The sequence below is a fragment of the Vombatus ursinus genome, unplaced genomic scaffold (assembly GCF_900497805.2).
Source record: "Vombatus ursinus unplaced genomic scaffold, bare-nosed wombat genome assembly UNPS02014812.1, whole genome shotgun sequence".
Classification (NCBI taxonomy): domain Eukaryota; kingdom Metazoa; phylum Chordata; class Mammalia; order Diprotodontia; family Vombatidae; genus Vombatus; species Vombatus ursinus.
The window spans coordinates 11,636,314-11,650,774 of NW_020954590.1; the positions used below are offsets into that span (position 1 = coordinate 11,636,314).

Here is a 14,461-nt window from a genome sequence, read left to right on the forward strand (position 1 = left end):
TTGGCAAGTCACTTAACTCTGTTTGTCCCAGTTTCCTCATGTGGAAAATGAACTGGAGAAGGAAATGGCAAACCACTGCAGTATCTTTGCCAAGAAAACCCCAAAATGGGGTCATGAAGAGTTGTACTTGACTGAAGAACAGCAATAAGAAGACAACATAATTTTAAGCTTTTGAAAAAAAAAATGTTTTGAAAGGTAAAAGTGAATACATTATACTTCCAGCTTCATTGGGAGAAGATTGTGGGAGAGGACTTGAAATGAAGATAATAAGTAAAAGAAGTTAAGGGAGGTTGTTAACACAACAACAAAAAAAGAGGAATGAGTAAAAGGAAAGGAAGTTGGGTGGTAAGCCTTTATAAGGTACTAACCATGAGAAGGAAATATCAGTTAATGTCAGTGTGCAGTTTACTATAGCAGTTTTTCAAGAGCTTCTAGCAAGAAAGACTAGAATAGAAGATCTCATTTCCAGTAATTGGAAAGTAGAGCTTTTTCAGTGACTTGAATTGAATGTGAGATGTTTGTATTTCTTCATGGCCAAGTGACAAAATTTGTTCAAAGCACAAGCTACTTTCTAATACAAAGATAAGGTAAAGAGGCTTAAGGATGACCTCTTTGCTGTTCCTCCTTAGAAAAAATGAAGTGTTCCTGTGTGTGTGTGTGTGTGTGTGTGTGTGTGTGTACACAAATGTGTATATTAAAGAGGGGAGTGGGAGTGAGAAAGTTCAAAGTGAAAACTAAGGAGAGAAAGGATTTGAAGAGACAATATTGACTTGGGTCAGAAGGTTGGAAGGGCACAGCAGCTCTTTACATTCCCCCTCAGTTGTCCCTTGGTCCCATCCTCCTTCCACCCTTTCCATGTAGAGCCTTGGTCTCCGAAGTGTAGCCTTCTGTCCCATGATGATGGCCTCCTGACTGTTTCACAAATAAGACAACTCAACATCTTGGCCCTGTGCATTTTCTCTGGCTGTCCCTCATGCCTGGAACATTCTCCCTCCTCATCTTTGCCTACTGGCTTTTCTGGCTTCCTTACAAGTCCCAGTGAAAATCCCATCTTCTACAAGAAACCTTTCCTAACGACTGTTAATTCTAGTGCCTTCCCTCTGTTTATCCTGTATATAGCTTGTTTGTACATATTTGTTTGCTTGTCTTGTCTATTTGATTGTGAGCTCCTTGAAGACAAAGGTTGTCTTTTGCCTCTTTTTGTATCCCCAGAGCTTAGCACAGTGCCTGGCACATAGTAGGCATCTAATCATTATTCATTGACTAGCCGCCTAATTAATGTGTTGGGCTTTTTAAAGCCTTTTTTTTTCTTATTTTTTATAAAGAGATTGTGGCTATCAGGGTAGGGGAGCAGAAGGAATATATAAGGAAATTAAGGTGGTATAAAAACAGAAGCTAGCAGTAATTTTTAAAAAGTTCTTTCCCCAGTCTTAGCTGTGAAAGGTACCACCTCCTGTTTTCCTTTTTATAATGAGATCTGCAGTATTTGGATCATATACTGTTTGGAAATCAATAAAGCTATTTGTTTTGACCTTTTTTGGTAACATTTTCCTTCTCAGAGTCTAAAATCTTCCTGGATAGTACCTGGTCTTAAAAACTACATGTTCCCATAACTCTAGATAGTTTACCGTCAGTTCGGTCATATAAATGTAAATTTATGCTGAAAAGGACCAGAGGCCAACTAGATAGATGGTCCAATCCACTTTTACACATGTGTGGAAACTTAGGCACAGAGCAGTTAAATTACTTGCTTCAAGGTCACACATATATAGTGACAAAGGTGAGGTTTGAACTCAGTTTCTTAGTAGTCCTCCCACTCTGCCACACTGCTGTCTTCTCATTATCCTACATCTGATACATTGAACTAAGTCTTACTATGGTAAGCTCTTCAAGGACAAAGACTATGTCTTCCACCTTCATATCTTCTCTCTGTACAAAGAAAATGTTGCCATGAAGTGAGGACGGGCAGCAGGATGCATGGGGTGAAGGACTGGCTTTATGGTCAGAGTTGGTCGATTCTAGTCCCAGCTGCATTATGTACTGGGTAAAGCATTACGGTTGGAGTCAGGGAGACTCACATGAAAGTCCTGTCTCAGACACATGCTAGCTGTGTGGCCCTGGGCTTGTCTCTTAACCTCTCTCAGTTTCACTTTCCTCATTTGCAGAATCACAGTGAAGTAACACCTACAAAGTGCTTTGTAAATCATAAAGCTCTACATTAATGCTAATCTTCACCATCACTGCTACTACTACTATTCCTGTTGCTGCTGCTGCTGTTACTGCTACTACTTTTGGTACTTCTAGTACTTGACTCCACCACTTCCGCTTTGGCTTCAGTTTCTTCATTTGTAAAGTGAAGGAATTATACTAGATCATCTCAGAGGTCCCTTCTAGTTCTATATCTATAATTCTAAATTGATATTTCTTATTTTTCGTCTTTCTATTATCTTCCCTATGCCCCTTTTTAGATTTTAAAACATATTTTTACTTCTCTATTCTTTTCCTCTTCAATGAAGAATCCCATATATGTTTTTATATTACCTATTTTTTTTTTCCCGTTTGAGGAAGCAAGTATTATGGAACTGATGGGTTACTGAGCTCTTGCTTGTAGTGGACAGCAAATATTGAATCTGTGGGGAAAGAGAATATGAATTTAGAATTTTCTTGTTGTTTTAAGGAATGAACTTTTTTGCTTCCTGTGTTCTGTAGTAGGAACATGTGTATGGCTAAGAATTTCAGATGAGAAAGAAGACAACCAAGAAAAAAAATGTGTCCTTTGGTTAGAGATTTTTATGAGAATACTAGGGAGTTCCACTGTCCTGAATTTTTTTGTTTAATGTACAACTTAATCTTCCTTTTCTTCCCTACTTCACATTCATAGGCTAAAAAAACCAAGAGCTTATTTTTTCCTAGCTTGTATTTAAAACAATCCATTCACTTAAAGTGTTCATTGGGATTAAATTTACAGTTGGTATTTCCTACTAAATATTGTCTATCAGATTATTACATGAATCCGAATAAGTTAATGTAGAACAAATTTAAAAATAGAAAATAAAGTAGAAATATGGCAGCATTAATTATAATTCCCTTTACTACTACATGAAGCTAGGGTATGTAGCCAGCATGCCTCAGACAGATGACAGCTTCAGACTCAAGCCTCACACTTCAACACCTCTACTGTACCATTTCACAATGTTAAAATAGAACAAACTGCTTTCCTAATGTCACCAGATTCCCCCCATTTTGCTGTCATCACATTCAGACACTGTTGCTAAATGTTATGGACTGTCACAACTAGATACATATACACACATGCACACTGTCTCTCTACCTCTCAAATCCTTTCCCAGAATTTCTCTTAGCATTAATATAGCTATAGTTACCTCCTTGTGTGTGCATTTGATTTTTATATATGAATACACACTGTGTGCATAGCAAATGGATAAGATCAAAAATAATTTCACTGTTTAGAAAATTTTTGGAAAGTGATCCACTTCAGAGATTAGGCAATATAAGGTCAATATCAAGTAGTTTTTACCTCTCCCTCTTCTCTGATTGCTATCTGGGTATATCCAAATAACAATATATCTTAATTGCTTCAAAATAGAGGAAATCATTTTCTACACATCTACATTTACAAGGCACAGTTGAGCCAGGAGTAGAGGGAGAGAGACCCACTTGGGTCAAACAGCCTCCCAGTGTGCAGATGGTGACTTTTCAGTACCATCTGTTCCCTATTCCTTTATAGCTATTTGCATTTTGTTCTCATGAGGGCTGAGCAGAGAAAATAAAGGAAGACCTAATTCTGTGACTCCTGGAGGTTAGCTGCTCTTTTTCTCCACTTATCTTCTTCATACTGTAACAGAAGCAACTATTTCATCCTCTCCCTAGAGGCCCCAGTGAGCAGAATGCACGGACCTTTGCCTCCTGTTTCTTTATATAGTGCAAGGTGCTGTGCAGAACACAGGTGACAAAAACAGAAGAATACTATTCATTTCTTAGCTCACTGTTGTCATTAAAAAAAAAAGTAATCAAATACAACCGTCACCTTCTGTGTTGTTCAGGCATGTTTTTGGGTTTGTTTTTTTTTAACTACAACTTCCTTTTTCTGTAAAAGCTTTGATCTTGTTTTGTTTTTCTATGAAACAGTTTAGAAAATGGTAATGTAGAAAACTTAGGACTCTTTACCTGCATGTTTACTGTACAAGCCATAGTGCCATAAGCTGGAAGAGGTATTGGTAAATCTTTTACTTCTCTTGTTGAGCTTTCTCCTTTCTCATCATATCCACTCCAGATCTACTCTTATTGAAAAGAAAATTGGCTTGCTTTTGAATATTGTCTTTTTCCAATGCTTTATTACTTGTGTGATGATCAAATTATATTTTGCTTTAACTAAATCCATTTCTTATGTCATGGTATTATTTGAACTATGGCTTACTATTAGAATTACAGGAAAAAAAAATTAAGAAAGTAGGGTATTAATAACTAAAGGTTGCCATTTTTTGCCCTAGTTTCTTATGATTCTGTTTTTAAAAGATCAAGACTAAGGAAGCCCATTGAAAAATGTTTAAGGTAAAGATTTCCTTAAATATTATCTGTTAAGTCTCTGCCTATTGCATGCCCATTCAAATTTTTTTCTTGGCTTGGCAATTGCTTTGTTTTATTTATCCATTAATAAAACTCTGTGTTGCCTCACACTTTCCATTTTGTCAGATGTCCTTCCTTTCCCATATAACCTACTTCTGTTCAAGGATATATTTAAATGATAGTCCTCTCTCTGTTAGGTGGGAATTATATCATCTAAATTTCAGATCTAATTCTTAACTCTCTTAACCCATTTTTTTTTTCTGGCCTTTCCCCACTCAGAAATCAGTGAGACCCTGAACGTGCTAAAAATGGAAATCATGTAGAATCCCTGAAGGGAGACAAATGCTATTCCTGTCCTGTGCCTCTTCCAAATTGTGTTTGGCTTTGGCCCAACTCTCAGAGTTCAAGGTTAGCATAGGTAGAGTGGAGTTAGACTTAAAACTAAGTTCTCCTTCATCTGAAGCACTGCAGAGATACTAGCTTGAGCTCAGCCTGATTTGTGATAATGTATGCCCAGGGGGCCAGTCTGGACCAAGCTCCAGAACCACCTGTGTAACATTACATTCATTATTATACCCTGAGTGACAATAACGTAGAGTCAGAGTAGAATCATAGATTTGGAGCTGTAAAGGGACAAAAGGTTGAACCTAAAACCTTATTTAAAGATGAGGAAAGAGAGGCCAAAGAGGCATAATTGACGGAGCCAAGATTCAAAACCAAGCCTCTGGCTCTTGATTTAGGGCTTTCTGCACTCAATGTATCCCCAGCCTCTGGGCTACCTGGAGAGAGCACAGTGTACTGAATTACAAGATTTCAATATATAATAAACAGGTAGAATGTAGTCACAAATATCACAGACAATGATGTGTAGTAGGAAGTATAATTCAGTCCCGTGCCACTTCCATTCTTTTCTTTAGGATTTACTTTTAATGGCTCACTTCTCTTCCTTATTAATGATTGTCTTATCCTGGTCTTCCTACTACATTGTTTGCCTTTATCTCATCTGTCTTTTCTTTCAAATAAAGTATTCATGCAATCACATATATCCTTTCAGTGAAAGGCCAGTGTACTTAGGAAAACACATTGTCAGGCTTCCTAGAGGATCCAGTGTGCATCCACTAATCCACATGCGTGCCTGGTATTATTTTCTTTTGTTAAGTTTTGCTTTTTTTGTTTTGTATGTCATACATTAATAATTATAGCTGATACTGCAGTGTTTTAAGGTTTGCAAAGCATTCTGTATCCATTCTTATTTGATGTAAAATATCTGATAATATTATTTAAATCCCAACACATTTGTGTTATGTCTAGATCTTATGCTTTGAGGCTGAATCTTCAAATTTTCTAAAATGAAAGAATTAGGTTGGCCCTTTGGTAGAAAACAGTAGGGGAAAAATTCTCTGAAAGTAGACACTGCAATATAATAATAAACATGACATCAAATTAATTATTAGTTTCAATATATTACCATTACACATGCTCTCTCCAATAACCTTTGTTGCATTATTAATAGCTTAGGCTATATGCTTTTAATTTTTAATTGGGAAATACTTGAGCTATTCCCCCAAAATGTGGAGCATTCCTCCTATTATAGTATGCCATCTAATTACGTGGCACAGTCGGTGCTTTATAATTGTGTTTTATAATTGACTGATACACCTTGTATTAACAGTGTTGTAAGGATTGTCATTAAATATTTGTGTTCTCTACTTTCTCAGGTACTCTGGTCAGGCAAACCATATGGTTCATCTCGAAGTATTGTAAGGAAGATCGGTACTAACTTATCTCTGATTCAGTGTCCAAGAGTTCAATTTCAGGTATTTTTTTTCATGTTTTAAAATTTATTCATTTATATATGTACTGTATAAATTGGGGGGGGGTTTGTATTTTTTTAAAGGAGCCATCAGACTTTTGTATTTTGCTAGCTACATTAGTCTGCAAAAACAAAATAAGGATTGGGAATGCTCAGTAATTTCTTCTGTCATAAGTCTGATTTTTCTTCCTAACCTGAGTCATGTACTTGCATCCACTTTTATTTTTCACTGTTGGCAGTGTCATTGCTCTTCACTAAGAATTGCATGGTCTTATGTTTTGGAAATAAAGATAAAGACACTGTAGATTTTGTTGTAAACCAGCCCACACTAAGGTGGCAACCAGTCATTCAACGAGCATTAGGATTCAGGTTCCTTATGGCAGAAACTCAACTTAAGAATATGTGCATGTGTCCTGAGAAGCACCTTACTAAACAAAAAGCTCCTAGGCCCCAGGTGACCATCAGGTATCCTCCATTATAGTGCAGATACAGGATGCCTCCAGTATCACTGTTGCTTTCTGTTGCTACTGGAGTTACTTCCTCTGCAAAGAGGGCTTCTCTTAGAACTCACCAGTATTCCTTTTGAAAGTCTTTTGATACCTTCTGATACTGTTAATGCCCTGCAACAAAGACACAGTTGCACTGGTGGTAGTAGTAGCACAGGGAGGAAAGCTTAACTTGCTGTCAAGAAATGAGCCAAAGGACCTCACTGATGCCAAAAACCACTTGGAGCAAGGAGAAATCTTTCTTCCTGTGCTTTTCTTTGAACCAGTTTGAAATTGACCAATGACTATGTACATGTGTTTACAGCTAGAGCACCTTCCTTTCCAACTGCAACAGAACTATTTCTAAGGTGATGAAGTCCAGAGTGGGTACATCTGCTGTGCAGCAATAAAGCTGCTAAGGGGGTCTGTTCTTTGAAAGTTTGTGGTTCCTTGGAGTGTTCTGGCAATGAAGCCTTAAATCAGATGGGGACCCCTCTCTGCCTGGGGCTTAGGGATCTCCCTAAATGTCTCTGTGTGCCATGTCAGTAACAACTCTCTTTTTGCATAGAAATACATAGTTGATTTCTCTGGCTGAGGAATTTTGAATAATCCTGTTGATATAGCCTTTGATACACTATGGCTCTATAGCCATGTTCTTGTTCTTTACAGATTTAAAACACACAGCATTATGACACAGCCTCTTTCAGCGCAACTTTTTTCAGATTTAAAGCTGAATTTTATGCACACCAGTTTCATGTCACAGGTGGCATTTTGTTTAGATATTTTGGGAAGTAGAAGAAAGACAGTTCTTCTCATCCAAGAAACTCCTAGTGCTCTGGATAATAACTGCCCTTGAGTGAGGTGAGAGGAGTCACAGCTGTTATCACTGTTCATATGAAGAAATGGAAATAGGCAGATTTAAAAATGTCCAATTAATGGTTGAACCAGAAAGACAGTAAAACAAGTTATTTAAATTCTTAATTCTAAGAAAACTGCATACTGTAGTAATCATAGTTCTAGAAATTGGATTGTCTTAGAATTTAGATAAGCCTCAAAGTTGACAGATCAGAACTTTGAAGGGAAATGGACAAAAAAAATTTTGAATTGGAATACAGAATTTTGGTAGAGGTGTGCTTTGGGTTCACATCAGAACTTGAGGTTTTGTGTAAATATACTTTATTCAGGATATTCCTAGTAACTTTTTAAAATTTCCTTGATCATCTGCAGAGTATTTTTGTTTAAATCGGTGCAGACCATTTTTTCTTTTCATGCCAAGTTAGTAGGTCGGATGAGCTTTTGAAGAAAAATGTAATTAATATAAGATTGACTATTTACAAACTTTTCTTTTTTGTTATCAAAATTAACAAAATTGCAACAAATGTTCCTTATTAACCATATTTTAGTAATTCAATTCATTTTGACATAAGTGGCCAAACTGTTAACTTTATTAAAATCTAGCATTCTTTTAGGTACTAAAGAGAAGGCAAAGGCTTAGCTCTTCTCTTCCTGCCTGCAGAATCTGTTCCTCATCACTCAACCAGTTTAGTGATTTAAATGAACCTATTAAGGTTGTTTTTTTTCACTGTGATACAGAATAACATACTTTTGTTCATGTAGTTGCTAACAAATCCAAGTATCTTGGGATAGCACTTAATTGTAACCTGAATCTGCTCTGATAATGGCCTTGTCTGACTCAGTAATTGCCAAAGAAAAGCTTCTTTAGAAAGTTTCTGTTTTACCATATTTTATTCATAGTTTAGAATTAAAAATGTTTATGAAGTTTTAGAGCTAGAAAGGACCCTAATTAGAGCTCATCTAGCCCAACCTGCTCATTTTATAGATGAGCAGCCTTAGCCTCAGGGAGGTGAATCAATCAAACACCATGATCCCGTTATCTGAAACTAAGGTGGCAATTGTACATGCCCAGTGGCTATTTCTGGAATATGGTCTTTTAAATACTGCTAAATATCAACTGTATCATTCCTCAAGGGTTCAGTGGAAGACATTTGTTTGTAACAAGTGTATTTTAACCTAGTATTTTGAGACTGAGTCATGTGAAGTGGTGCTAAGTCTATGAGGGCTCCAGAACCAAGATACCTCTCACAGTGCTTGTAATTTATACATTTACCTATGACACCCCCTGTACAACATATTTTATTTTGTCCCCAGACTTTTTTTTTTTTTTTTAATTTTAGGCCAACAGAGTTAAGTGCCTAAGAGCCCAGGGTCACACAGCTAGTAAGCATCTGAGGCACATTTGAACTCAGGTCCTCCTGACTCCAGGGCCAGTGTTCTATCTACTGCGCCACTTGGCTGCCACCTGTCCACAGACTTAAGAATTACAGTCAAGAAGAATTAACTTACTCAGTTCAAAGATGCTTACTAATCAATTTTCCTATGTGCAAAACACTGTATTAGGCACAAAATATAAATTTGACATATATGATTCCTGCCCTCATTGGGATTGAGAGGGGTATGGGTAGGAGTAGGTAAGACAATTTAACTGCCTTTCATAATCATCAGACTGATTTCTTTAAAAAAAATAAAGCAGAGATTATGTTTTGCCTTATTTCAGCCATTTTATCCCACTTATGTTTCTGAGTAGATTTTGTATTTCTTCAGACTTGTAATATCATTATCACCATGTTCAGGAAGAAAAATATGTTGGAGGTATTCCTTTGAGTCTATTTAAAGAGCCTGCTTGAACTCTTCCAGGCCTTTATAAAGTAGAATGCAGTGATATATTCTGTTTTGAAGTACTCCACAAACTTCATTAATGCTTCCAAAAATGCTTCTCTGTAACCTGAGAACATCACTTTAAAAAAACCCCAAACTTAAGGCATTTTGACTTTTTAAATAAACAATAGTAATGATACGTATGTATCAGCTAGGAGTTTACCACAACTTGGTCCCTGTCTCAAGCATGTTTATACATTTGATATAGTGCATCTCTAAATTCTCAGGGTGCTTGTTCCAGTTTTAACTTAGTGATCTCAGAAAAATGGAGAGACTTCTGCTTTTATACATAATCATCATAGTGGGCATACACACACACACATACATGCTTACATATGTGTGTGTGTGTGTGTGTGTATAATGTAAGCTTTGTATGCACAACAACCCTGTGAATCAGATGTTTTTACAGCTTTTCTATTGTAGATGACAGTCTGAGATTGAGAAAAGTTAAATAATTTGACTGTGGTCACAGGGCCACTAAAGTAGAAGAGGCAACATTCAAACCTACTTTTGCACAAGTTTTGACTAAGTTTCTTCTTACTGAAAAAATAACCTTTCCTATTGTCCTTCTTTTAAAACAGTGTAGAAAATATCACTAACATTAAATTTTAAAATTTCTTTTTGGATTTTTGTTATGAAAAGATATTTGGACACAGCATTTTCAAAACTAGTTTTCATTTATTCTTTTTTTAAAAAATTTTATTCATTTTGAAGGATAATTTGCAATCAATTAACCTATTTGCCCATTTGGAAAGGTTGTTTTTGTCTTAGTACTTTTGTGGAATGGCATTGCCATCTATTGACAGTCATGAAAATAACCACTAAATCAGGAGTAAGCTTAGGTTCATTTTTGTCCCCATGGCACAAAACAGTCTGATATCAGTCTTAAATTATGTTGGAAAAAAAGCACACGAAAAACTCAGTAGACTTTTTTTATGGTTATGAAGTAGAGAAAATAGTAAGCTGAAGGTTGTGTTATATAAATCCACCCTTGTATAACTGAAAAAACTTAACTACATATTCCTCTCCCAACTTCCCCACTCTAATTATTGCTTTGCCTAACTTGAGGATTAAAGTTAGCTTTTTAAGTGGAATGGTGGTCTGGAAAGACTATCTTGAACTTTTGCTAGCATGACCCCAGGACTAAACCTACAAAAGAAATCCCAGGCTTCCTATTCATGGACTTCACCCTAGTCTCTCCCATCTATCTGATGGGAGTATCTAAAGTAAAAAGATATACACAGGGCACAGAACCTACACCAGTGTTCAAATAACAGTAATTTCCTAGGCTCTTTTTCCTAAGTATTAATTTTTTTTTGAAGATACAGAAAATGCTAATATAATTTCTTGTCAATTCCATTTTACAGTATTCAAATTAGGGATCTAAAATCATTTAACCCAACCTCTCTTTTACTGACAGTGAAGCTGAGATTCATAGAAGTTGTAAATTCCTTAGGGACACGCTATGAGTTCGTGGCAGGGTTAAGAGTAAGACTTTGGGGCTTCCAACTCACAATACTCCTTCACAATGTATATGTTCAATATACAAAAGCAAATTTCATTAGATTACAATACGAATAATCTGTACTGTTCTGTTTTGTTTTGTTTTGTTTTGGTGAGGCAATTGGGAACTCAGGTCTTCCTGACTGTTAGGCCAGAACTCTATCCACTGTCCCACCTAGCTGCCCCTTGTACTGTCTTTCTTACAACAAAAATGGCATGTGTAGAATGTGAAAGTTGTTAGCTTTTTTTAAATAAAAAGCTGAATACCAATTGACTTACTGTTGTATTTTCTGTTTGACTAAAACCTATTGTACTAGTGCTGGTAATAAAGTATAAAGTAGAAATGTTGCAATTATCAGTTAATAGACTTATTAAGGGTCTGCTTCCTGTGCTAGTTCAGTTGAAAGGGTGAAGGATAAAAGACTGTTTACCACCATAAAAAGTGCTACCTAAACTCTGCAAAGGTACTACAAAAAATTTACAATTTTTTATTTTACAGGCCAGAAACTGAAATGTGTTGTAGCTTAATATAGTGTATTAAAAATGAGAACTCACATGACCAAGTTGGGTGCTCTAAAATTCCCTGTTCTTTGTCTCAAGTCATACAGTCTTTTTCTACTTTGCTTTTCCTTTTATCAATATTATTCTGTCACTCAGTTTACTTGGTTCAAGTTAAAATTAACCAAGTACTTTAAATTGAAAATAGGCCCAATTTAGAATGACGTAAATCATTTTTATCTACCGTTATCTAGTATTTTGTCAAATATTTTTTCAACGAATGTGTTGCTTTATGTGAAATATATTGGGATACTTTGTGATATTTTATTCTTATCAAGTGGTGATTTTCATAGTGAAATTGAGTACTAATTTTAATTTTGTCTTCTATATCAAACTCTTGAAAATTTTCTATTTCTTTCTCTTTACTATTTTTCCTTCTTTTTCTTTTCTGCTAGCAGTAGTAGGAAAGGACCATGCCGTGAAACTTCAGTAAGTCAGCCTTGTCTGTCTCAAAATTCCTTTCAGTTATTGGTGCATGTTGATGCTGGTATCTGAATCATGCTACAGATAACTATAAAACTTGACTGCTAATACATGCTGCAAACTCACCTTTAACATGAACTTTTTCTAAGTGAATTGTCCTTTGGGTATTAAGTTAGTTCTTTTGTTTCCCATACTATAGCATCAGACACTTTGCATTCTGAATGTTTTCTTACCTTCTATCTATATCAAAAATCATTGAAATTACTGTTTGAATTTATTTTATCTTTTGAGTGAGTTTTTAGTATCTTTGGGGAAATAAAACCTAAGTGAGGTTTTTTTGCTTTTTGTTTTTTGGTGTTTTTTTTTTTAAGTGTCACTAGACAATAATCATGACACATGGAAAACTTAGAAATGTCAAAATCTCTTAAGTTCCCAGTACAGTAATACTTTTAAAGTAGCATAGTGTTACTTTTCAAGGATAGGATATGGAGATCTGAGCATGTAAGTGAGTAGAGATGTATGTAATGAGTAGAGCTCACTTTAATTGATTTTGGGACCAGATCTTTACAACAGCTTGTTGAGCACCAATTGTGGACATGACCTGTTACAATGGCAGTAGGTAAATTAATGTTTTAGTATTAAAGTAAAGATAACTATAGAAATTTGCATGACTTAAATAGGTGTGCCGTGCAAAGGGTAGTACTTCATATTTATATAAAGAAATAGAATAGACAAGGAAATATATGTGATACAAGGTAACTTATGTCCTTACAGAGTATTTTGAGAAAGTAATTATGTTCCTTGATCTTTGATTGCCAAAAGACATCCAAGATAGATTTAATTTATCCATGAGAACATGAGCCAAATCAACCTTTGGGGAATGAATTGGGCTGTATATAGTGCTTATGTATTTATTCTTTGAAAGCCATTTCTTTGATATTGGATTTCTCCTTTTACAAACAAAAGTTCATGAAGAGACATATTACTTGTAATTTTTAGAGCATGGCAAGAAATAAAAAGGATAGAAATAGATTTTAAACGTACCTTTTTGACAGAAGCAGTTTTATTATAATGTTTCTTTAAATTGATTTTTGTGAAAATAGTGTCCAGAAGGTCAGATTGGGGTTTTGATATGTTCAAAAGATATATGGAGGACTGCAGATGAGAAAGCCCATTAAAATGTTGTCTTTTAGGTATAATCATCCAGGTAGTCTCATAGGGCTTGCAGAGTCATATAGTAAAGGAGCCCTAACCCAGAATCTTGGCATAGGGGGCATATAGCCCACCAACAACTAATTCAGCACCCTTATTTTACCAATATAGAATTAATTCAATATTTTAATGTATCTGTGATTTCATTAATGTACATACTTTCTCCAACTATGCAAAGTAATGCTTCTTCATCCTATGCACCTCTGAATCTTCCCATCAGTCCTCCATAGAGAACCCTCCAAATGGAATGAGAGCCTTCCTCTAGGTCTCTTGTCATTACCAGGACACCAAATTAGGCTGACCATCTATTATTCTTTGCTCTTGCTATGTGACTTTCCCAAGGATAATTACACAGTGTTACTTGGAAACTTCTCAGGCCTCCCAAAATTATGCACTTATACTCAAATTCTTAAGGGTTGATGACTCTGCTCTGCAAGGGGAGAATAGAAGTCTTCCTTTTTCTTTCTTCACAAGATGTTAATGTAGGCCAAAATATAGATTCCCAGTGCTATAAATTCATAAAGGAAAATCTGCCATATAACGAGATGGAATTCACATTTACTTTACTTTTAAAAAACTCTTAATATTCCAAGATCTTTTCATTTGTGCATGTTCTTAATTTCAGTCCCACTTACTGTAAGTTTTATTTAATTTGGCTAGGTATCCCTCAGACCTATAATATATTTAGTTTATAAGCAAAAATAACATCTTTCTCTCACTTCATCTGATAAAATAAAGATGTATTGTCATGTTTAAGATATTTTATATATTAGGATATATTAGATATAAAAATGTTTTATATTTTGTGTTTGAGAAGTACATTGAGAACAAGCCTCAAAAGAACAAGGAGCAGGGTGGTCCTCAAAATCATGCTACACAAAGATTAGCTGAAACAATTAGGAATTTTGAGCCTGGAGAAAAGAAAGTTGGGCAGAGACATGATAGCTTTCTCAGAAAACAGAACTAAGAGCAGTGGTAGAAGTTTGTAAAGAGTCAAATTTAGGTTTGATCTAAGAAAAAACTTAATAGCAATTTGAATTTTCCAGAATTTGAATGGACTGCCTAGGTGGAAGCCTCCTCCAGCTCTCAGATTCTGTTGGGCACTTTGTTCCAAAGACTATATTATTATAATTCCAATTTTTCA

The 14,461-nt window shown here is 35.6% G+C and overlaps 1 protein-coding gene across 3 annotated transcripts in view; it reads left to right on the forward strand.

Annotated features, from left to right (window-relative positions):
* LOC114054048 (mitochondrial fission regulator 1-like) overlaps positions 1-14,461 on the forward strand; it is a 57,980-nt gene that overhangs the window by 15,429 nt on the left and 28,090 nt on the right. For 2 of the 3 annotated variants that reach the window (XM_027877111.1, XM_027877110.1), the window contains exon 3: positions 6,306-6,404. In XM_027877111.1, coding sequence (XP_027732912.1) covers positions 6,306-6,404 — 99 coding nt within the window. Of the gene's footprint in view, positions 1-4,511; positions 4,573-6,305; positions 6,405-14,461 lie in introns of all 3 variants that reach the window. The other variant, XM_027877112.1, reaches the window with a different exon arrangement.